We start from the raw sequence: 24,035 nt of genomic DNA, 5'->3' as shown, positions 1-24,035 counted from the left end.
CAGGGAGCCCCGGGGCCCGTGCGCTCCAGCTCTGCCGGGCTCCTCGTGACGCGGCACCCACGGCCCCCTGCACCGACGGGAGCCCTGCCCCCGAGGCGGGGGCTCCGCCCTCGGCCCCGCCCCAGGCCGGAGCCCCAAATTACGGCGGGTGCCCAGGAGCGGGGCGAGGCCCGGCGCGCAGGGGGAGGAAGGCAGCTCCGCACGGGCGGGCGAGGAGCGGGGCGTCCAGGCGCGCGCCAGCCGGGGTGGCCGGGTCGCGAGGCCGCGGGGTAGGCGGCCCGAGCGCGGCTGGACGGCCCCGCCCCTCCCGGCCAGCACCGCCCCCTGCGCGCCCCGCCCCCTCCTTCCCGCAGCCCCCACCCCCGCCCCGGCTCCTCAACACAAACTTTCCGTCCCGCTCGCTCCCTCCTCCGCGCTCGGCGCCTCCCGCTCCAGCCCGGCTCATTCCGCACATTCCGGCCAGCCCCCTCCCCACGACCCCCCTTCCCCGGCCCCCCTCGCGGCTCCCTCGGGCCCGGCGGAGCTGCCTGGCCGGAGCGCCCCCGCGAGCTCGGACCAGGTAAGCCGGGCGGACGCCGGGAGGAGGCCCCACTCGGGAGAGGTGGTTTGGTTGGTCGGCTGGGCTGGCTGGGGGGGCGACACTCGAGGGGGACTGGGTCCCCGAGCTATTGTCCAGCGGGAGCTGGAGCCCCGGATCGGGGTGCCGGGAAGTTTAGAGGGAAGGGGGAAAATCTCTCCGGGAAGCCCCGCCCCCCGCCCTCCCCACCCCCCCGCGACGGGGACGAGTCGGTCGGGGAAGGTGGGGAAGCCGGGGAGACCGTGTCCCCCGTGCCGTCGCCTGTCCCGCTGTCCGTGCTTGGGGGGTCGGGGCGGGGATCCGGGGGCCGCACAGTGTGGAGGGCCTGCCTGCCACCCTGGTGCTCATATCCGGGGCGCCCAGTCCCGGGCCCCGCCGCCCTTTGGACTCCCGGCCCGCGCGCTCCCGGAGCCCGCCCGGCCTCAGCTCCACGCAGGCCTCGGGCCCGGCCTCCCTGCGCCCAGGCCGGTTTCTGCGCGCGGTGCCGCGGCTGCGCTGGGTTGTGGAGGGTGTCTGGGACCAAAGCCGCGCGCCCCGGCCGTGTGTCCCCTGAGAGGCAGGGAGGGGCTCACGTTCCCTTCAGTTCTGCCGCCTGCGTCGGGGTGCTGATTCAGAGTTCCAGCCCTGAGCGCTGTGAGCTTGGCTCGGAGGGGTCTGGATTTGGGGCCTTTTCTTCCCCACACTTTCTCAGGGCCCTTGTTTAGACTTGAGAAGGTTTGAGGGTGGCTGGTTCCCCGCTTCCTACCCCGGTCCCCACCATTGTCTGTCATGCCCTTTATTCCTGCCAGGGGAGGGAGGGCTGGGGGCGCTGGTCTGGATCTGTTTTCCAGCCCAGCTGGGCCCTGGGGCAGTGTCATTGAGACCCCGCTCTGTCAACTTTCCTGGTGAGGGGCCCTGATCCAGGGCTAAGAGATTCTTTCAGTGCGAGGGGGAAGGAGGCCTTGGGGCGGGCTTCTCAGGGGCTGTCTTCTTCTGTGTCTTCCCTCTTTCCAGGTAGGGGCAGAACCAGGTCAGGCCTGGACTTGTTGTCCGGAAGAACAGGGCATAGGGGTAGGGGCTGGACACAGCTCAGAGGGGCTGGTACCCATAGTGGCTCTGCGTATCCAGTCTCTTGTGGCCTGGTTCTCTGTATACATGTTCCACCCCCGTGCTGGGACCACCTGGGGCAAGGAGGGGAGGCTCTCCTCAAAAGTTGGAGATTTGGGGGAATTATGTCCTCTCCCTTCTAGACTCCTGTAGCCCCCCTCCCGCCAAGACCCCTCTCCTAGGGGCACTCCCTAAAGGATGTGGTTCTGTGGTCTTCTGGGTCCCTGCTCACCCAGTGGGCAGAGAGTGCACAGATCTTCCAGGACAAGGCTATCCGGTAAAAGTAACTTCAGGGGCCCTGGGTGCCCCCTCCTCAGGGAGAGGGTAGGAGCCAGTAGGAGTCCCAAGCTCTTGGGCCTTCCCCTACCCCCTAGGGAGGGAACCGTCATTAATGCTAATGAGCACATCTGGGCTGGGGAATGGCTTATTAGAGTGGTCAGTGATTGCCAGGACAGAGCAGCGCATTAAATGTACAGGAGCATCACATGGGTCCTGAGCCCTGCTCCCATCCTCACCCTAAGGTTTGTAGACCCTGGCACTTTCTACCAACTGAAGGAATGTTAAAACCGGGAGGATTTGATATTCTCAACAATATCAAAGGAGGAAATATCTCAACAGAGGTAGTCAAGAAATAGGGATCTGGTCCCCTCTGGACCTTTAACCAGTTGTGCCGTCTTGGCAGGCCCCTTCGGGCCTCAGTTTTCCTGCTTGGAATGAATGACTTCTCAAGTCCCTTTTCTCTGAGCTCCTCCCAGAGTCTGTCTCCCAGTTTGCCTTCCTTCTCCCATGATGGAACCTGAACTTGGTGGGGTCTGGAGAGGTGGGTGGGTGATCCAGTGGCCCAAGGAAGAAGGCAAGGACAAACCAAGGGGTGACTGAGGAGTAGCTCAGCCAGATGAACAGGGCTGAAAAGGTGGCGGGGAGCAGGTGTCAAGGGACAGGAGGGCTTGGTGGATTGGGGGATCTTGCCTCTGAAGTGGTCGTGGGTTCTGTTAGGGCTGGATGGCACAAAGGGTGTTCAGAGGCCACTTCGGTGGCTCTACCCTCTGCCCCACTCCCAAACACCTGTGGGGGTCCCAGGGCTCAGTGTGGAAATCGCTGGTCCTGCCCTCCTCCTCCTCCCCACTCAGGATGGGGAGAGGAGCCCAGGGGTCTAAACGCTGCAGCTTTCTGTGAAGGGGCTAGGAAGTCGCAGCCTCTTCTTCCCCCATGGGGGCTGCAGAAGCTGTGGGGTCCCAGGGGTTGCCCTGAGGATCTGCCTCTGGGTAGAGCTGGGGAGGTCAGCAGGTCACACTCGGCACTGTCCCTGTGGCCTTGCCCTGCCTTCCCTCCCCTCCCCTCGTGGTGTTGTGCCAGCCCTGGGCTGTCTGCAGAAGGGGCCGCTTCCCTCCAGGGAGAACCCTGCCAGGGAGAGGGCTCTGCCTGTCTTCCCCAACCCACAGGAGGTTGAGGTTAGGGCCGGAGAGGTTCATCCCTCTGCACATCCCTAAAGCCTCAGCCCTTGGGGTTTCCTAGAGTGCCGATTGTTTCCTGTGCTCCCTGCCAGGCCTGAAAGGGCAGGAAGTGTTAGAGGGAAATGAGAATGCAACTGTGTGTGACGCTGGATGTGTGTGAGAGAAGCCATGAGTGGGACATTCTATGTGGGTGAGACTTGTCTTCTGTGGGGCTGGATGTGTGTGGAAGAGAACCCTGGTCAAAGCAACTTGTGCGGGGCTGGGTGTATGCAGGAGAGAAACTGTGGCTTTGTGACATTCGTGTGCGTGACAGATATACACGTCCATAAGAGAAACTGGGTGACTCTTCATGTGTCTGGGTGTGCTGCCGCCTCTGTACCTGAGAACCTGCATGGAGGATGTTCTGTGTGTGCCAGGGCATCACCCAGGACGTGCCGATGAAGGAAGCTGGCTGCCTAACCATCTGTGTGTGCCTGGAGATGACACTGGGTGTAGCTCTGATGCTCAAGTGACCTGTGTGTGAAGGACACCACGCTCACATGATGCTGCGTGTATGTGAGCGCGCGGGCACGTGTGCGTGAGAAGCCGGACAAGTGGCAATCTGTGTGATGTGTTACACTGTGGTGTGACCACTTGTGACCTGCATATTGTGACACAGCATGTGAGATGGCCTCAGGTTTGTCTGTGTGTGACTTACATGTGACACTACGTGCGAGTAAAACAACATGACCAACTCTGTGTCAGTATGATGTGTGTACCAGCAAGGTGGGCCCCATCCAGCATGTGCCAAGCATGAATATGGTATGTGGTGTGTGGGTGACACTGAGCACCAGAAAGCGACACCGTATGTGAGAGAAACTGTGGGGCATGACTGATGCTGGCGCTGTGGGTGGGTGGTCACTATCTGAGCGTGTTTGGGACTCTTGGGTAGTGTGGGTGACACCCCCAGGGCTATGCCAGGCAGGGCGTGTAGGAGGCTCTGTGGGATGCGTTTGGGGGCCTGTGGTCCCTGACATGTGTGGCATCTATGTGGAAGACAATGAGAAAGACACTGATAAAAACAGAAAGAAGGAATGTAATTAATGCTACTCAATTGTACACTTAGAAATGGCTAAAATGGTAAACTTGATGTTATGTATATTTTATCACAATAAAGATTTTTTTTAAAACCCGGCAGGAGAGAGATGCGGGTAACAGTGAATGAGCAGGACAGTGGCTGTGACGCAACTGTGTATGCGAGCGAGAGGAAGGGTGCAGAGGAAGCCTATTTGTTCTTAGATGACACTGTGACTCTCATGGGGGCACTGACTGAGTGGCTGGTGGGAGCCCAGTGGGCGACCCAGAGTACCAGGAGTCTGGCATGGTAACTGAGAACTGAGAAACCCAGTGACCCCCCATAGCCTGTCTCCCACTGGATACCTGAGATTCCCGCCCTGGGACCAGGACAAGATGAGGAGATAAGTCAGTCCCAGGGAGGGGGTGAAGGGAGGTCTGGGAACTGGGCCCTTCTCTGCAGGGGACTTGAGGGCTGAGTTTCCACCCTCCTACCCCCTATACTGCTTCAGGGAGCGGGAGCGTGACAACGGATGAGCTTTGCAGAAGGAGGCCTGGGGGGACTGTCCCAACCCCCTCTGCTCCCTGAGAAAGCCCCTTTCCCAAGTAGTGTGGGGAGGAGGGGCAGAAAGTCTCCAGTCCCAAATTGGAAGCACATTAATAAGCGGGGCGGGGGGTGGGGAGAGAGTGGAGGGGCCCCCACCTCCCTCCTAGTGGGCTCTGCAAATTGCTTCCTCCTGTAAAAATTGAGACCCTGTTCCAGGAAGGAGGGAATCCCTCCCCAGCCTGGCAGGGTGTGGCTGCTTGGCAGGGTCCCTCCGGGGTCTTTGGGCTGGAGGTGGGGGAGACAGATACGTCCCTACTTGCTCTGCTGTCCCAGAGCATGGCTACTTCTAGGGTGGGAGCTTCTGGCAGCTGGAGAACAGCTGGCCTGCTGTGGGGCGGGTAGGGGAGGAGGGAGAAAAAGGCAGAGGGGGTGGGAGGCTCCCTTAGCCCTCCTCAGCTGCCCTCCCCATCCTCGACCCCCCAGCTGGTCAGCCCAGCTCAGGTTTGAGGGCAGAGATTTGGGAGGAAACTGCTGATTTCACTGATCTTCCCACATTTTGAGTGATGTTCTCACTCCAAGTGAGAATGCTTTGGGGGCTGGGGTCCCTGCAGGGGTGGACTGCTGGCTGCTAGACCCAGGAAGGTCACAGCTCAGCTCGTCTTCCCAGCAGAGCTGGTGCAGGGGAAGGGGTAAGACAGGAGGTGCCCACCCACCCAGACTGGCTTTTTCTGTGCCTCCTACCAAGGCAGTGGCTCTGGGGCCCCTAAAAGGAGCTACAGGGCTGGGTGGTCTGGAGGCTGCAGGGCCTGTGGGGGTGGGGGACCAGGGCCTCTGCAGCGGCCCCTGCTCCAACCTGATCCCTGGAGCTGTCCAGCCAGTTCTTCCGGCAGGTCTTGCCCCAGGGTGGGGGTGGGCAGCAAGGTGCCCCTTATCTTCCCCAGGGCCCCAAAGCCTGCTCACCCAGCCTCCTAGCCCCCATCCCTGCCTCCACCCAGAGGCCTTCTGAGCCTGGAAGGCTGAGGGCCCTGGGAGAGGGGAAGCGGGTGTGGCTGGTCAGGATGAGGGTGAAGGCAGACTGAGTCCCCTGGGGGTCTGCAGCCTGCTGGCGGGTTTGCAGGACAGGTACAACAGGACTCCTCTGCAGGGGCAGATGGGAGGGGTTCTGAGAGGAGGTGGAGGGTGGGAGCCCCTGAGACGGGAGTGGGGGTGTTCTGGACAGTGGCCAGCCCCAGCCCCCGGCAGTGGCCTCCCTTGTCACTCCCTCCTTCTGTTTTTCCTTGGCCTCTGGGTCTCTGTCCTTGTCCCTGTCTTTCTCTTTCTCCCCGTCCCCTCCTGGTCTGCCCCTCCCTCGATGCCTATCATATCTGAGTTTCTGGTCTACCCCTCTCTGCTGTGTGTCTCTTTCTAGATCTTTGTTGGTTGCCTTGTCTGTGCCCCTCCCCTGCTCTCCTTCACCCCTTCTCCCTCCACCCCGCACTGGCTCTGTCTGTCAGTCTGTGGGTCTGAGGGTCCAGCACTCCCCTGCCCTGCCTCCACATCTCTCCTGGGCTCTCTCCCTTCACTCTGCAGGGCTCTGGTCTGTCCCCCGCTGGGTTGGGCTTTCTGTCTGTCACTCCCTGGGACTCTCCTGTCTCCGGTCTGTTTTCTCTCTGGGTTCATCTCAGCCTCTCTTTGCCCCAGACTCTCCCCCAGCCTGTCTCCCCTGCCCCTCCTGTCTGTGTCAGGCCCCACCCCGGCCTTGGTCTCCCTCCCTTTGACCCTCACTTGGGTCTGCTCTCTCTCCTACTCCTCTTCATGGCACAGCGCAGCGAGGCAGAGTTTCTAGGTACCTAGGCATCATCAGCCAGCAGCCCAGGGCTTGCCCTCTTGCCCGCAGTCAGCCTTCTCTAGATGTCCCACCCCTCCACCAAGCCAGAGTCCCACATTTGCCCCAGCCCAGCCCGCACCTGTCCAGGGAGCCATAGCCTCCTCTCTCAGCCCAGCCTGGGTCCCAGCGGTTAGAGGATCTAGGGAGAAGAAGGCGGCGGGCACATGCTGGTCTCTAGAAGAACAGAGCAGCCAGTGCTCACGCCTCCTGCAGACTCCCTTCCACTGAGACCCCGGTCCAACCCCCAGCCCGGGGCAGCTGCCTGCCCACGACTGCCCATGTGTGTGCCTCAGCTTGGGGGTGCACATTCTCACACTCGCACCGCCCCTCTGCACAGTGTGCTCCTGTGCATGGCTGTGTGTGGGGAGTGCCACTTGCCCCTGTGTTGGTGCCTCTGCCCCTAGGAGAGTTCCTAGAAAGTGAGTCTCGCATGCGTCTAGGAGCCAGCGGAAGGGAGGGACGGTGGTCCTGTTCTCTCCTTGACACGTCCTTTGGGCCGTCCCCCCTCCCCTCCCCCTCACCAGCTGCCAGCGGTCCCAGCCAGGGGCCGCCTGCCCCGCCCCCCCAGTCTGTCCCAGCTCCCAAGCCTGCTGCTGTGTTCGCCATATTTGGCCACAGTGCTCCCGCGGGGGGCGGGGCGGGGCTGACATCACCCTAAGAAGGGGGGGGCCACAGCCTGCTTGAGGGGAGGCGGGCAGGGACTTGGGGGAGGCAGGAAAGTTGCTTTAAAAGTCTGGGGCTGCCTGGGCCGCTGCTGCTCGAGGGAGGCCTCGGGAAAGGGGTTAAGAGGGGTCTTAGCTCATTGTAGCCCCTCTTCTCCCTCCCCTCTAACAGCTCCGTGGCAGTGTCAAACTGATACCTGTGGACAGGCCCTGCATCCCAACTATTTCAACAGGGGAGTCGCTAGGTGCCCCCACCCAGCTAGCACACCCCTGTCCCCTCACTTTTGTTTTTCTTTTTGTTTTTTTAATTTAAATTTAATTTTTAAAAATAGAGACAAGGTTTTCACTGTGTTGCCCAGGCTGGTCTTGAACTCCTGGCCTCAAGTGAGCTTCCCAGAGTGCTGGGATTATAGTCGTGAGCCACCTCCCCCCACATTTCCTTATTTATTTATTTATATTTATTTTGTTTATCCCTCACATTTCTATTCCAAGAATTCCCCTCTGGTTGAGGAGTAGGGGCTGGGGCTCTGAATCCAGTTTCCTGGGGTGAAGGACAGGCTGGGAATGAGGGCATCTGGCCCCTCTGACGGGTCAGGGACACAGCTCCTTCTGGCTGCCCACTGGCCATGGGAGAGAGATTCCTGGTGGCTCTGGAGGCATAACTGAAAGGGCTTTACGGCAGTGTGGGGGTCTTGAAGTTGCTCCAGCTGCTTGGGCTGAGGGGGACCTCCTGGGTAGACTTAGGGCAGTTGCTATGACAGCTGAACCTCCTTTCTCTCTCAGGTGGTGGGGTCTGTCAGCACCCTCCCTATAACCTTCCTGGTTATAAAACTGAAGCCAGCTTACCTGGGTTCAGAACCCAGCCCTAGTACTTACTTGTTGTGTGCCCTAAGGCAAGTTGCTTAACTTCTCTGTTTCTTGGATTCCTCATCTATAAACTAGGAAAAATAATAGTATCTGCCCCATAGGGTTATTGTGAGGATTAAATGAGTCAATGTGTGTGAAATCCCAGAACAGTGCCTGGCATATGACAGGTACTGTTATTAGTAGTAATATTAAGTCTAAACTCAATAGTTTAGAATAATTAAAATAACTAGTTGAATAACTGAATAACTAACTGAATAATAGTTTAGAATAACCAAGGGCCGGGCGCGGTGGCTCACGCCTGTAATCCCAGCACTTTGGGAGGCCGAGGCTGGCGGATCACGAGGTCAGAAGTTTGAGACCAGCCTGGCCAACATGGTGAAGCCCCATCTTTACTAAAAACACAAGAAATTAGCTGGGCATGGTGGCGCGCGCCTGTAATCCCAGCTGCAGGTGCCACCATGCTGAGGCGGGAGGCTGCATGGGAGTCTGAGGCAGGAGAATCGCTTGAACCCAGGAGGTGGAGGTTGCGGTGAGCGGAGATCGCGCCATTGCACTCCAGCCTGGGCGACAGAGCAAGACTCTGTCTAAAAAATAAAAAACAAATAAAAAATTTTAAAAAGAAAAAAAAATAACCAAATAACTGGCTGACATTCAGGCTCCCCAGGCCCTCCCCACCTCATTCTACTAGTGACCCCCTCAAGCCTCCCTAAGCAAACAGGTGGCTCTGCAGAGAGAGTCCACCCCGACTCAAGCAGCAGGACCTGGAATTCATCTTCTTCTCCCTGGCTTCTGACGGGGTCCCCTACCTCTCCACCCCTCCCCTTTCCCTGCTGCCCAGAGCTAAGGTCTCCAGGACCCCGAATACATTGGACATGTGGGTTCTGGGGCTGAAGGGGATTTGGGGTGAGTCTTGGGGTTGTGAGTGATAGGGGGCCTGGTGGGGTGTGGTCCAAATTAATAACTCAGCCTGGCAGGTTCAGGGCACTCACAGTTTACAGAGCCCTGGCCCACATGGAGGCTGGCTGGGCCAGGGCGGGGGCGGGCGTGTGGGTGGTTTACGGGCTGCTGTGGGGCCTGGAGGTGCGGGAACAGGAAGTGGGATAGAGGAGCGGGTGAGGTTGAGCCAGGCTGTTGGCCAAGCACCTTCTCAGCTGCTCCCTCGCCAGTTCCCTTTTTGTAATTCCTGGGGCAGTTCCTGCCCTACGTTAGGCCCCTTGGCAGAGTTCTGGTTAGTTATCGATTTGGGGAAGGTAAAATGATGCCCTTCTGGGTCAGGGACTCTCCTTGTCCCCTGAGGGGTCCTTAGCAGGGTTGCATTGATGCTGGGGCGAGAGTGAGGGGTGGAGGTCCCTGATTGGGGATCTGGACACTGGGGAGGAGGAGCTGACAGGGAGAGCTGAGGAAGCACAGCCCTGCCCCTCTGCTCCTCCTCTCTGTGCTCCTCAGCATGGCTTTGGCAGCTGCGTGACCTTGTGAGCCTCAGTTTTCGTCTCTGGATAATGGGCTTTATTCCCTACCTTCCCTGCTTTAGTGTTTTTTTTTTTGTTGTTGTTGTTTGTTTGTGTGTGTGTGTGTGTGTGTGTGTTTGAGACAAGGTCTGCTCTGTCACCCAGGCTGGAGTGCAGTGGTGCTATCTCCACTCACTGCAACCTCTGCCTCTGGAGTTCAAGTGATCTTCGTGCCTCAGCCTCCTGAGTAGCTAGGATTGCAGGAGTGTGCTGCCATGCCCTGCTAATTTTTTTTTTGAGGAGTCTTGCTCTATTGCCTAGGCTGGAGTACAGTGACATGATCTCGGCTCACTGCAACCTCTGCCTCCTGGGTTGAAGCGATTCTCCTGCTTCAGCCTCCTGAGTAGCTGGGATTACAGGTGCGTGCCACCATGCCCGGCTAATTTTTATATTTTTAGTAGAGATGGGGTTTCACCATGTTGGTCAGTCTGGTCTCGAACACCTGACCTCATGATCCAACCACCTCAGCCTCCCAAAGTGATGGGATTGCAGGCATGTGCCACTGCGTCCAGCCCTAATATATTTTTAGTAGAGATGGGGTTTCACCATGTTGGTCAGGTTGGTCTTGAGCTCCTGACCTTAAATGATCCACCCACCTCGGCCTCCCAAAGTGCTGGGATTACAGGCATGAGCCACCGCGCCGGCCTAGTTTTATGAGGTTTGAATGAATATGAAAATGCCTTTTCCCTACAAAAGTGCTGTGTTGGTGTGAGGCATTGTTGTTACCGATTACCTATTTCTTGAGTATTATGAGCTGGGCATGTGGTTGGTACCTTATCATGAGCTCATTTACATTTTAACCCTCACAACCTCAAGGAGGTCTCCTCAAGGAGACCCTTTTCTCGTTTTACAGGACCGAGGCCTAGAGAGGTGAAGTAGCGCGTGCATCCCAGGTCACACAGCTCTGAACAAGCTGTGGTTGTTCCTCTGGTTACCTCCATTCCACCCGGAGCACCTGCTCCTAGGGTGGGCTTGGGGCTGGGGGCGGAGCTCCAGAGCCAGCGGCTGTGGGATAGCAGATTGCTGTGGTCGAGGAGGACCCTGGTCCCAGTTCCTCTCTGTCCCCCAGGCTCAGCCGCCCAGCGGGCTCAGGCCCAGAGCCCAGAGCAACCAGCACAATAGCGTCCAACAGCTGGAACGCCAGCAGCAGCCCCGGGGAGGCCCGGGAGGATGGGCCCGAGGGCCTGGACAAGGGGCTGGACAACGATGCGGAGGGCGTGTGGAGCCCGGACATCGAGCAGAGCTTCCAGGAGGCCCTGGCCATCTACCCGCCCTGCGGCCGGCGGAAGATCATCCTGTCAGACGAGGGCAAGATGTACGGTGCGTGCGGGGGGGCGCGGGCGGGACTGCGGCCCTTCCCCCTGCTCTCTGCCCTCTCACCCAACCGGTTTGGTGACGTCGGAGGCCGCCAGCCGCTGGCCGGGCGAGTCTGGGCGCGCAAGCCTGTGTGTCTGGATCCTCCTCCGCGCTCCTCCTCATAAACAAGCCGGGCTCGCCCCCTAACCAGGGCGCAGCCCACACCTTGGCACCCCCGCCTGCCTCTCCTCTCCTCCTCGCTACCGGCCTGGAGGTTTCGAGGTGACTCAGTGGGCCCAAGAAAGTGGGTCAGCCCAGTCTGCGCCGGTCGAGGCCCGGAACGGGGTCCCTTCCCGGAGGAGGATGTGGAAAGGAGGCCCAGTGACAGTCGCCCAGTGACTCCCACAGCCCGTACAGTTCTTTCCAGTGCGGGCTATGGGAGGTCGCACGGGGACAAAGGCCCGCGTTGGGGCTGTGGGGACGTGTTCCCTCCTCAGTCCCCTTCCCCACTCCTTGTGTTTGCTGGCCCTTCTCTTTGCCATCTTGCCCATTTCCTGAAGGGAGTGTCCCCTCTTGTCCAGCCCTGAGAGGGCTCTCCCAGAGCTGCATTTTTGGGATAACTCGACCCTTCTGGGCCTGGTTCCTGGCCAGCTCCCCTATTCCTCCCAGCAGCCCGTGGCTGAGCGAGGCAGGCCCAGCCCTTCCCAGGGCGCGCCTGTGAGAAGGGATCAGGTCTGCTCCTTGTCCCTTGGCCATGCCCTCTTGGCCACGCCCACCTAGCCCCAGAGCCCCACCTTGGGGGCAGGCAGATGGTCCAGGGTGCCTTCCACAGGGTGGGTGCTGTCTGCCCCCACTGCTGCCTCCCAGGCTGGGGAGCCCCACAGGGTATTTTTAGACAGGGTGGAGAGAGTGGGGTGGAGAGGGGCTGGCGGGAAGGGAGGAGCAATGGGGCTGGTTCAGTCATCAGAATGGAATTTGGAGAATTTGGCCATTCTGGGGAGGCCATGGGGTTGGAGGGCAGAGAGCCTGGATTTGGGGGTAGAGGTGTACACCTTGACCATGCTGACAGGCTCAGCCGTGTAGCCCAGGCATCCCCCTTTCAGGCCCAAGTCCCTGGACACTGGCAGCTTTTGGGCCCTCAGAGGGTCTGTGGTGCAGAACAGACCCCGCACCCCAAGGCTCACAAGGCTCTCACAGGGTGGAGAGACACTTGGAACTGGTGACATGGGGGTGACAGGCACAAGGACATGGCGACATGCTCAGTGACACATCTTGACACAGGCCGCCAGTGTAGGAGGCACATTGGAGGCGGTCAGTGCTGCCTTCCTGTCCTTCCTGGTCTTTCACCAGAGAAGGGAAGGGACTTGTCCAGGGTAAAGACAGAGCAAGGGCAGGACATCCACCTGGGGCAGGCTCATTCACACGCCCCCACAAATCCATGCACTAAGAGCACTGGTGGTGACAGGCAGGAAGTACTGCTGGGGGCTGGGAGGATGGGCGTGCCTGGCCAGGACAGGCCCTACCCGGCTACTGTCCTGCTGACCTGTACCACAGCCACCCGGTCTGTCTGCAAGGAAGCCTGTCAGGGTGCCTAGTGCTGCTCGGCCCTGCTTCCTCCTACCCTTCAGCCCCTCATGCACCCGTCCCCTGAAGAGCAGCCCCTCTAGGTCCTGGAGGCGGTAGGATGCAGCTGTGACTCCCCGGCCACCTTTGCATGCCCTACATGTGCAGCTTGGGGTGAAGAGAGTGAGGAACAGAAGAGCAGTGTTTTGGGGAGGGTCCTGGAGTGGCTTCCCGGTGGGGTGGGGGCCTCCAGCCTCTGGCTCCACCCTTTGCCCACTCCTCATTTTCTCTCTCACCCCAATCTAGGCCGAAATGAGTTGATTGCACGCTATATTAAACTGAGGACGGGGAAGACTCGGACGAGAAAACAGGTAGAGAGACGGTTTATGCTGGGCCCGCCACCCACACGCTCTGTCTCAGCTGCCCCGGTCAACCCCTTGCCCCTACCCTGCCCAGCTCCTCGAGGCTGCCCCTGACCTGGACTGCCACCCTCCTTGCCTCATCACACTCCCCTTACCCCTCGATTTTACGCCCTCCCACCCCCAAGCAGCTCCATTCACCCTTCCCACTTCTCTTGGAGAGATGGCCCCACTGTCCTCTCTGACCACCTACTACCCTGCCCAGGGCCTGTGGTTCAGGGACCACAGATAAGCCCACGGGGCTGCTGTGGCTGCTATGTGGTCCCTGCCCTGAGTGGCTCACTCACCAGCCAGGGAGCCAGATGGTCAGATGGATGGGTACAGAGCAAGGTGGTGGGGCTGAGAGAGGGTGGGCGCAGGGCACTCTGGGACAAGGCTAGGGGAGTGGGGAGAGAGAGCTGGGAAGGCTCCCTGGAGGAGGTGACACTCGGGATGTATTTTTAAGAAGGAATGGGAGTTAGGCAGGCAGAGAAAAGGGAGAGGACCCTTCCTTCCAGGCTGAGGAAGTTGGATATACAACTAATAATCGTGGTAAACCCATACAGAGCTTCCTTTAAGTTAATTTATTTAATCCCCTCAGTAACCTTACTAGATAAGTACAGTAATTATCTTTTTTACGATGAGGAAACTGATGCATAGGGAAGTTAAGTAACTTCTTCAAGCCCCCCAGGCAGGAAAGAGCCGTGCCTGTGGGCAGCCTAATGTGGTGGAGGGAGGGTGGGGACTGCTGGGGTAGGGGACACTCAGCAGGAGACATGGGGGACAGGTTCCCCAAGGGGCAGTGGTGGGCTACAGGAGGGTATGGAGCAGGGAGTGACAGGTGGCAGCTGTTGAGGAAGGCCCTCAAGCAGCAGGGACAATGGATTAGAGAGGGCTGGCTGGAGACAGGGAGGCTGGCCATTGCGGGCATAAGCAGAGGCCTACATCAACAGTGCCAGGGCCTGGGATGAGGGTAGTGGTGGTGGGAATGGAGAAAAATGATGATGTAAGAGACAATTAGTGGCTTCTGGTCCAGGGAAGGTGGCAGTGTGGTGACAGAAACCTGAAAGGGAGTGGATGGGAGTGATGGCCCCACTGCCTGGGAGAGAGGCCAGGCTGGAGGCGGGACCTGGAGGAATGGAGGCCAGTGCTACCCTCACACTCCCAGCCTCCTGTCCTGGTGGTATTTGGACCCACAGATCCCCATGGTGCACATGACAAGTCTGGCCTGTTCCACCTCTTTCTCAAAGGAAGGTTCTGAGCCTCCCTACCCAGTGTAGGGGCGGCAATGATCCCTCATTCATTCAAGCATTTATGAACCACCCTCCCTAAGTCTAGCTCATACAGCACCAAATTTATTCACTTAGCTAACGATTGACCTACTGCCATGTTCTAGGCACCAGGGATACCACATGGAGGCATGCGCCAGGGCCCTGTTCCCTGGAGCCCTTGGGTTCAAATACTGGTTCTACCTGGGAGTGGGCAGTAGTTGGCCTCCCAGCCTTGCATCCTCAGCCATTTAATTAGTTAACATGTGAAGACTCTTAGAACAGCATAAGCGCTGCAGAAGAATTTGCTGCTGCTGTTATTATTATTCCAGACATTATTATAAACAGAAAGCTGTTCTGAGCTCAGAAGCGAACTCTCAGCGGGTCCTTCTCCACCCGGAAGAGGCGTTCATAGGAACCTGTTAGTCAGAGTGGGAATGGGCCAAGGGTCACTAGGTCACTGTTTTTTTGGTGTTTTTTTTTTAAGTTTTATAATTAATATAGAAATGGGGTCTCGCGATGTTGGCCATGTTGTTCTTGAACTCTTGGCCTCAAGCAGTCCTCCCGCCTCAGCCTCCCAAAGTGCTAGGATTGCAGGCACGAGCCACCGCATCCAGCCAAGCTGGGTCACTTTGAACTGAGGCCAGGGTGGATTGCAGAGGTGGGGCACATCCCAGCCCCTGAATTCAGGGTCCACCATCACACCTGCTCCTGCCTAGCATCCTGAGAGGGCTGCCCAGAAAAGAGCTTTTACAAACCAGCTGTTGACAAGCTCAGAATTTTAGAAACCACTGCCTTCATTGTAAGGGCATAAGGTACAAGGATGAAACTCCCCTATCTTTACTCTTTCTTAGAACTCTGGGTTTTTAGATCCCAGTGAAAGGGAATCTGTCCTCTGGTTGTGAGGACAAGGCATGTCTTTATGTGTTAAAAAGAGTAACCACTGACAAGGTTTTTTTTGATCCTTTTAAAATTTACTTTCCACCTGTAATTCCAGGACTTTGGGAGGCCAAGGCGGGTGGATCACTTGGGTTAGGAGTTTGAGACCAGCCTGGCCAACATGGTGAAACCCTGTCTCTACTAAAAAATACAAAAATTAGCTGGGCGTGGTGGTGCGCACCTGTAATCTCAGCTACTCAGGAGGCTAAGACAGGAGAATCGCTTGAACCCAGGAGTCAGAGGTTGCAGTGAGCCGAGATCACGCCACTGCACTCTAGCCTGGGTGACAGAGCGAAGACTCCGTCTCAGAAAAAAAAAAAAAATTACTTTTGGCAAAGAAATGCAGTTTTAGGTTTTTACAGATACATACATGCAGAAATTCGTAGCAAGCACAATGCCTCCTTATGGACAAAAGAGCTAAATATTAAGTTAGAATGAAGCTCCGTGTGACTTTCAGCTGTTACAGAGTCAACCATTTGGAGGCAGTCTTCTGAGCTAAGGGTCCAAGTGAGTCCTGGTAACGTAGCTTGGTGGTGAGTGGAGTCAGAGTGGGCTCTGGAGTCAGACCGCCTGGGTTTGAATCCTGGCTGTAGCACTCAGCCGTGTGATGGCTTAACCTTTCCAGGCTTTAGTTTTGTTATCCGTAAGTCAGGGATATTAGTACCTATGTTTTTGTGTTGCTGTAAAGATCAAGGGGTCGGTATGCGTAAATGCAGAGGACGATAGTATCTGTGCTCAGTAAACGCCAGTTACTGTCACAGCATGAAGTGGTCAGTAATTTTGCTGGACAGGAGTCTGATTCCTGGGCTCAGTGAGGCAGTGTGAGGAGCACCCACCCAGGTCCTAACCAGGTGGCATCACATACAAACTCACTGTCAGGCTGTGATTAAAGAGAAAAACGAGCTTTCTTTGTGGGAGTAAAAACAACTCGCAAAGAAAGCCAATTGCCAATGCTGAAAGCGTGAAGCGGCATCAAGGATCTGTGTGTTTCCTGGGGAAAACAGTGACATTTGGGTTCTCTGTGCTTCTGGGTCAGATCTTTGACAAGGTCAAGGGTCTGTTGTGTCAGCTGGGCACACAGCCCAGGGCACACACGTCCAGACAGTGATTAGCTCAAGTTTGCCTGCGGAGGCTGTGAGGAGATGGCTAGAGAAGAATTGCAATTAAGAGCACCCACTGAATACATATATACACACTAGCATATACTAACCCAAGCAGAAAGAAGGTGTATTGGGGGAAAAAGTTATGGGAGCAAAGTAGGAGGGCCAGGCTGCGTTTCATAGGCTGGGGCTGTGGTTGGGGTTGACAGGAGGACTCAGGCAGTGGTACCAGGGAGATCCCTGGTAGAGGATGTGGCCTTGGTGTATAAGCTAATGGCCAACAGGAGCACCATGGCCATTGCTAGCACCTGTGGTGCCAATAAGAAAAAGGTTGTCTCCTCTGAGGACACCAGTGAGAAAAAGTCACCCTTTTTGCGGGGAGGACAGGGTTAGGCACAGCCTTGTACAAGGACACATAGTTTGGGCAGTAGAACTTGGGCTGGATTTCAGCCCTCACTGGTGCCCTTTGGGCCAGTGAACAACCTGTGCAGCTGTACATGGTGGCCCTGGAAGCCACTGTGGCTCTTGATCATGATAAGACCAAGAAGAGAACAAAACTGGCAGTGTCAAGAGGTGTCTGAACCGGGCACAATGGCACATGCCTATAGTCATAGCTACTCGGGAGGCTGTGGTAGGAGGATCGCTTGAGCCCAGGAGTTTGAGATCAGCCCGGGCAACATAAACCCTGTTTCAGAAAGAAAAAAGTTCCCCCCATTTACATGTAGTTCCCTAGAGATGAGAGGTCTGGGATGCTCCTTGCCCGCGGCCACCCCATGGCTGTGCCTCCTCACTGTCTGTGTTTTCCTCTCTGGCGGGGCGCGGGGCGGCCCCTAGGTGTCCAGCCACATACAGGTTCTAGCTCGGAAGAAGGTGCGGGAGTACCAGGTTGGCATCAAGGTATGTTGGGTGCCTGGCGGGGGCCTTCAGCCCTCCTGGGCCCCTCACCCACGGCGCTATCTCTGCATAGCTCAGGCCTTTCCTTGGCCAGCTCTCCAGCCCCACTGTGCCTCTTTTCTGGCTGAAGCTCTGTTCCTGCCTGTCCTTCCGCTCTTTCTGTTCTTTTTCTCTTTCTTTCTCTCTCTACAGGTCTCTAGCCACTTGCAGGTTCTAGCCAGGCGGAAATCTCGGGAGATTCAGTCTAAGCTGAAGGTACGGGGTCCCTGCCACCTGGCCTGGCCTGCCCAGCACCCTCCTGGGTGCAGGCCTGTCGCTGCTCTGTGGCTCCAGCATGGGACAGGCAAGGGGCTGAGAAGCTGTGAGGAGGTCCAGAAAGAAACACAAGTGGCAGCAGGAAGCCCAAGGGCCCTGTCAGTGAGGGAGAGGGAGACCATCTGGGGGCCACTAAGGCCCACCCCTCCTCTTCTCTGTTTTTCTTTCTCTCCTTCTTCCTGATTGCTGCTTACTAACTGCATGGGGACTTCCGTGGGCAGGGAGAAGGCCACGGGGCTACTGGCCGGCAGGGCTGTTGAGGTGGGCATGGCAGTTCCTTGCAGAGCTGGCTGTCCTGCAGCTGCGGATCTCAGAGTCTGGGGTTCATGACTGAGGCCCTTCTCAGGGCCTCACGCTGGCCGTGTGCTCTTCTCCCTGCCCACAGCGGTGCAGCGGAGGGGGCCTCTTACCCCCAGGCCCCCATGCCCAGAGCCTAGTTCCAGAACATATGGACAGACCCAGAGGGCACCAGCTTGTTTTCCCTCACTCTGCCCTTTCCAGGGCTTGCCCCAGCTGGCAGGCACTCCCTCTGTGGGGACGGGGAGGGTCTGCTGAGCTTCCTTGGGCTCCTCGGAAGCTAAAACCCATGGGCACTGGGTGGAGGTAGGCGCAAAGACGTCCCTCACCCCACAGCCCTGGTGCTGCACATGTCCTCTAATCCATCTTCCCTCTCTCCCTCACAGGCCATGAACCTGGTAAGTAGCACAGCCCTCCCCAGTGGGAGTGGGGAAAGGGTCTTAACACCTAATACAGGATTTTCAAATGACAGATTATGAAACCAGCTTAATAGGTGTGCAAGCCTCATTTTAAAAAAAACGAAATGGCTGGGCATGGTGGCTCACACCTGTAATCCCAGCACTTTGGGAGGCAGAGGTGGGTGGATTACAAGGTCAGGGGATCAAGACCAGCCTGACCAACATGGTGGAACTCCGTCTCTACTAAAAATACAAAAATTAGCCGGGCCTGGTGACGAACGCCTGTAATCCCAGCTACTCCGGAGGCTGAGGCAAGAGAATTGCTTGAACCCAGGAGGCGGAGCTTGCAGTGAGCCGAGATCGCGCCGCTGCACTCCAGCCTGGGCAACAGAGCAAGACTCCGTCTCAAAAAAACAGGAAAATAGGAGAGTACATGACATACAGTAAGAGGAAATATCTTGATATATATTGGCCTTTGGAATAAAGTAATTTCTTACTGTGGTTGTGGTCAGTGGTGATGGGCACTTGGGGGACTGAGACCAGGAAGGTGCAGAGACTCTCCCAAGATCACACAGCAGAGCTGGGGCTGGAATCCAGGCCGGGATCTTCAGGAACACCTGCCATCCTAGTGCTTTGGACTCTGCTGGGGTCATGGGAGGGGCCCTAAAGCAAGCAAGCCCTGGCCTCATCCAGCGTGGCCCTGGCTTCATGCAGCCTCCTCTCCCCAGGACCAGGTCTCCAAGGACAAAGCCCTTCAGAGCATGGCGTCCATGTCCTCTGCCCAGATCGTCTCTGCCAGTGTCCTGCAGAACAAGTTCAGCCCACCCTCCCCTCTGCCCCAGGCCGTCTTCTCCACTTCTTCGCGGGTACATGGGTCCCAGGAGGTGGGCTGGTGTGGGGGTGTGCCGTAAAGGATGAGCTTTAGTGGGGTTCATGGATGCTGAGGGGCCCCTGGGCCTTGTCTCATCCCTGCAGTTCTGGAGCAGCCCCCCTCTCCTGGGACAGCAGCCTGGACCCTCTCAGGAGTGAGTATTGTGGCTCATCGTCCCATGCCCTCTTCCTCCTGGCAGCTGCACAGGGCTTCCCTCCCATTTGGGCTCCAGCAACAGCTGAGCAAAGTTTTAATTCAAAAATAGAGGGATGCAGGCTGGGTGGTGGCTCACACCTGTAATCAATCCTAGCACTTTGGGAGGCCGAGGTGGGAGGATTGCTTGAGGCCAGGAGTTCAGAATCAGCCTGGGTAACAGGGCAAGACTTGCTCTCTAAAAAAAAAATTAAAAAAAAAAATTAGCTGGGCGTGGTGGTGCGTGCCTGTAGTCCTAGCTACTTAGGAGGCCAAGGCAGGCTAGGATTGCTTGAGCTCAGGAGTTCAGAGTTCCAGGCTGTAGTGAGCCTTGATTGCACCATTGCAACTACAGCCTGAGCAACAGAGGGAGACCCTGTCTCTGAAAAAAAAAACAAAAAAACTGGAGAGTGGCAACAGGACAGCTGATGCGCTGGCTGTTCACCTATGCATTCTCTCATCAGCATGCATCCACTTGTCATCCATCCCTTTGTTTACTTTCCACTCAGTTTCTGAGGCAGTCTCTCAGTTAACAAGTCAGGTGGTCAAGTGTGCTGGTTCTTCAACTCTAAAACAACTTTCATCAAAAGACCCTCAGCTTAAGGAGCAGCTTTTCAGGGTGGGGGGCGTGGAGAAGGTTGAAATGAAATCCTACACTAAATGGGCAGATCAGCTGGGAGACGCAGCAGGATTTCACAAAAGCTAAAATGTGCAGAAAACAAAAACCTTGCGAGTTAGCTTTTCAGCATGCGTTTCTGGGCCTCAGCAGAAAGGCTGGGTGGCTTGCTCCTGGGGTCTTGGAAGAGGGGCTGGGCCAGGTGGAAGGTGGGGAAGAGGGAACCCTCTCACCAGGCTGTGCTCCTCTCTGCAGCATCAAGCCCTTTGCACAGCCAGCCTACCCCATCCAGCCGCCCCTGCCGCCGACGCTCAGCAGTAAGTTCCCCACACGAGGTGCTCTCCCTTGGCACCTGTACCTCCACTCAGGAGAGCTGGGGTCCAACTGTGTGTGTTTGCTTTGGGAGGGAGGGGGTTGTGACATCTATAGGAGATTGGGACAGGCCAGGAATAGCCCCTTTATCTTGTACAATGTTGCTTCCAGATCTCTGGCACAAAACCATAGCCAAGCCGGGCATGGTGGCTCATGCCTGTAATCCCAGCACTTTGGGAGGCTGAGGCAGGTGGATCACCTGAGGTCAGGAGTTCGAGACCAGCCTGACCAACATGGTGAAACCCTGTCTCTATTAAATACAAAAATTAGCTGGGTGTGGTGGCACATGGCTATAGTCCCAGCTACTTGGGAGGCTGAGGCAGGAGAATCACTTAAACCCAGGGGGTGGAGGTTGCAGTGAGCCAAGATTGTGCCATTGCACTCCAGCCTGGGCAATAAGAGTGAAACTCCATCTCAGAAAAACAAAAAACCATAGCCAATACACAGCTACAAGCACACACCACCAAAACCTACATTTACACACATCTCTATGGGTAGAAAACTCCCCATAAGGAAATGCACTGAAATCTTAACAAGGCTTTCTCTCTCTAGATGGTGGGATTCTGGGTAATTGTTCTTTCCCTTTTTTACTTCTCTGTGTTTTCTGTTTAAACACACATTAATAGTCACACAAGGAAATGTTTTTGATATATACTACTAGGGCCACCACATGTGGTTGTGCAGGTTGTACACTGTACAAGGACACCTAGTAGGGGAGTCAAAATCCAACCTATGTTCCTTCCCAAAAGGGGCACCTTTGCAAGCTGGGGGCAGCTTTGTCAGTAAGCACCTGCATGCGTCCATGCAGATGAAAATCTGTCTCGCCCTCCCAGGTTATGAGCCCCTGGCCCCGCTCCCCTCAGCTGCTGCCTCTGTGCCTGTGTGGCAGGACCGTACCATTGCCTCCTCCCGGCTGAGGCTCCTCGAGTATTCAGCCTTCATGGAGGTGCAGCGAGACCCTGACACGGTAATGTGTTTGGGGGTGAGGGTGAGGCTTTGCACAACTGTGGAGAGGCCGGCTGGGTGATCCAGGGCTGCAACTCAGGATCTGGGGGTTTGGGGTCTGGCCTGTTCAGGAAGCCCCAGGCAATTCTATACCTGTGCAGTGCTCCCTTCCCCGCCTCCAGGCCTGCAAGCCTGAGTATTCTCCTGACTCTGTCTCGGCCCTCCCCACAGTACAGCAAACACCTGTTTGTGCACATCGGCCAGACGAACCCCGCCTTCTCAGACCCACCCCTGGAGGCAGTAGACGTGCGCCAGATCTATGACAAATTCCCCGAGAAAAAGGGAGGACTGAAGGAGCTCTATGAGAAGGGGCCCCCTAATGCCTTCTTCCTTGTCAAGTTCTGGGTGAGTCCCCCTGGCCTTCTCTGCTCCAAGCCCCCTTCCCTACCCCAGAGGTGCAACATCCAGGCCCACTGCATTGACCTCTGACCCTGCTCCAATCTCATGGCTTGTGGGCAGAGTGCCAGAGATGGATCCTTGGGCAGGACTCTGATGTGGTGTGGCGGGAATACTTCTGGTCTCTGCCAGCACCTAACACCCCCCACCCCCATGCCCAGGCCGACCTCAACAGCACCATCCAGGAGGGCCCGGGAGCCTTCTATGGGGTCAGCTCTCAGTACAGCTCTGCTGATAGCATGACCATCAGCGTCTCCACCAAGGTGTGCTCCTTTGGCAAACAGGTGGTAGAGAAGGTGGAGGTGAGTGGGGGATCTGGGTGGCCTGGTGGGGCTGGGAGCAGGCAGGCTGAGTGACGCCTTCTCCATATTCTCTGCAGACTGAGTATGCCAGGCTGGAAAACGGGCGCTTTGTGTACCGTATCCACCGCTCGCCCATGTGTGAGTACATGATCAACTTCATCCACAAGCTGAAGCACCTGCCCGAGAAGTACATGATGAACAGCGTGCTGGAGAACTTCACCATCCTGCAGGTATGGGGGCAGCAGGGGTTGTGGGGAGTCCCACAGGCCAGGGCCTCCAAGTTGGGTAGCCAGACACATCGCTTGGATGAGAGGCACAGATCCGGAAAGGAGAATGGTCTGTTCACCCCCCTGCCCCATGGCCCTTTTCTCCCTGACCTCCTGAATCTCTTACCTGCTCACCCCCCAGGTGGTCACGAGCCGGGACTCCCAGGAGACCCTGCTTGTCATTGCTTTTGTCTTCGAAGTCTCTACCAGTGAGCACGGGGCCCAGCACCATGTCTACAAGCTCGTCAAAGACTAGGGTGCCCTCTGCGCCTCCATAAGGATGCAGGGTGAGCATCTCCTCTCCACACCTGCCTGGCACCCCTGCGGGGGGGTCCAGGACTGAGGATTCATCTACCTGCCAGGCCTTAGGCCCAGGACCCAGGAGGCCTCCCCACCTACCCCAGCACACACACTCCCTGCCACTGTTCTGCGCTTTAATTGTGGGAGAAGAGAGGAGAGGAGGGCTCAGCGGTGGGGCAGCCTGTCCGGGGCGCTGGCCCACCATCACCCTGCTCTGCCCAGCCTGGCGTGACCTCAGAGAGGTGGGGATAGGGGACACCTTCAGCCTCCGGCATGTGTGGCCACTGTCCCCCCACCCACCCTTGGGGGAGCATGATGGGCAGGTGAGGGCAGGATGGAGACCAAGGGAGTCAGTGAGCAGAGGCCCTGGGAGTGTCCAGTCAGGGTTGGACTGAGGACAAAGGGGCCCACACTTCCTTGCCCCTTTGTGTCCCAGGCCTGGTGCCCAGACTCCTTGGATGGCTTGTGTGGTCCTCAGACTCCGCACAGCGAGCATAGGTCTCTGCGTTTCAGATGAAGTGCCCAGGCTCCAGGAAGTTGAGGGACCCACAGGAGAGGTGGGCAGAGCTGGAGTTCTCATCCAGGGCTGCTTGTCCCCAGAGCCCAGGTTTACACTACCTCCCTGGGGCGGGGGCTGGCCGCAGGGTAGGGGAGAGGCTCTGCAGTGTGGAGTGGAGCCTCATCGAGGGGAGCTGGGTTAGGGGAGCACCTGTTTCAGACTGGGCATGAAGAAGGGAGCACAGCAGCTACTAGACCCCATTAGCACCCCATTAGTCCACAAGCCAGCCAGGGGCCCCAGGAAGATGGGGCACCCCCCAGCACCCTCCAGATTGAGGGCAAGGTAGAAGAAGGAGTCCCAGCCTTTGGGAAGACCAGAGGCCCAGAGGGAGGGAGTAGCAGGCGGCTTTTGGTTTTTCTCTTGCCTGAGGCTTGGATCTGACAAACCCTTGGTGGGCACTGCTCCCTTAGGTCCTTCCCCACCTCAGCCTACCTGCCTAGAGTAGCAGCTCCCAGACCCAGTTCTGGGACTGAAGGTTAACCCTTCACCTGCTGCCCCTTCTCAACACCCAGGCCCCCAGAGCCAACCGGGCCTGTCCAGCAGCCACCTGTGGGTATTTATGAGTTTCATATGAAGTACTGTGCCCCTTCCCTTCCTCATCCCGACCCTGCCCGAGCTTCCTGAAGGTCCTCACTGTTTGCATATCGCTCAGGCCACCTCCAAACCCCACCTAGGTTTTATAATGTATATTATATATTTTTTTGTGTATTTTTAAAATCCAGCTGTGATGGGTTATATCATAAATGCAGCTTAGGGTTGGAGCAGGGGCCCTCAAGGCCCAGCTCCTGCTCAAAAAAAAAAAAAAAAAAAAAAAAAAAAATTAAAGTTATTTGTTTGTGGGTCAGTCATGTAACCACTTGTGTGCCAGACCTTTGGATTGGAACAGCTTCAGGTGACGGCTCCTTCTGGGTCCTGGTGTGTCATCACCCCCAACCCCTGCAATGCCATCTCTTGGGGGGCCCCAAGGCCTACCCACACTCAACATTTCCCTCACTCCCTTCTGCTTCCAGCTGAGCACTTGTATGTGCTGGCCTGAGGTCACCTAAGGGAAGTGATTTGCTCAAGGT

The 24,035-nt window shown here is 57.1% G+C and overlaps 1 protein-coding gene across 1 annotated transcript; it reads left to right on the top strand.

Moving 5' to 3' along the window:
• The first annotated feature begins 203 nt into the window (after nucleotides 1–203).
• TEAD3 (TEA domain transcription factor 3) lies at nucleotides 204–23,821 on the top strand. The gene is made up of 13 exons (XM_054492576.2): nucleotides 204–559; nucleotides 10,691–10,941; nucleotides 12,787–12,851; nucleotides 17,020–17,082; nucleotides 18,078–18,089; nucleotides 18,818–18,955; nucleotides 19,065–19,114; nucleotides 20,024–20,085; nucleotides 20,974–21,107; nucleotides 21,317–21,490; nucleotides 21,703–21,843; nucleotides 21,921–22,073; nucleotides 22,252–23,821. Exons 2-13 carry the CDS (start codon nucleotides 10,935–10,937, stop codon nucleotides 22,363–22,365), a joined length of 1,113 nt encoding a protein of 370 aa, XP_054348551.2. The 5' UTR covers nucleotides 204–559; nucleotides 10,691–10,934; the 3' UTR covers nucleotides 22,366–23,821.
• The last annotated feature ends 214 nt before the right edge of the window (nucleotides 23,822–24,035 follow it).

The sequence above is a fragment of the Pongo pygmaeus genome, chromosome 5 (genome assembly GCF_028885625.2).
Source record: "Pongo pygmaeus isolate AG05252 chromosome 5, NHGRI_mPonPyg2-v2.0_pri, whole genome shotgun sequence".
NCBI classification, from domain to species: domain Eukaryota; kingdom Metazoa; phylum Chordata; class Mammalia; order Primates; family Hominidae; genus Pongo; species Pongo pygmaeus.
Note: the sequence above shows the minus strand (reverse complement) of the source record. Positions and strands in the feature narration are given on the sequence as shown.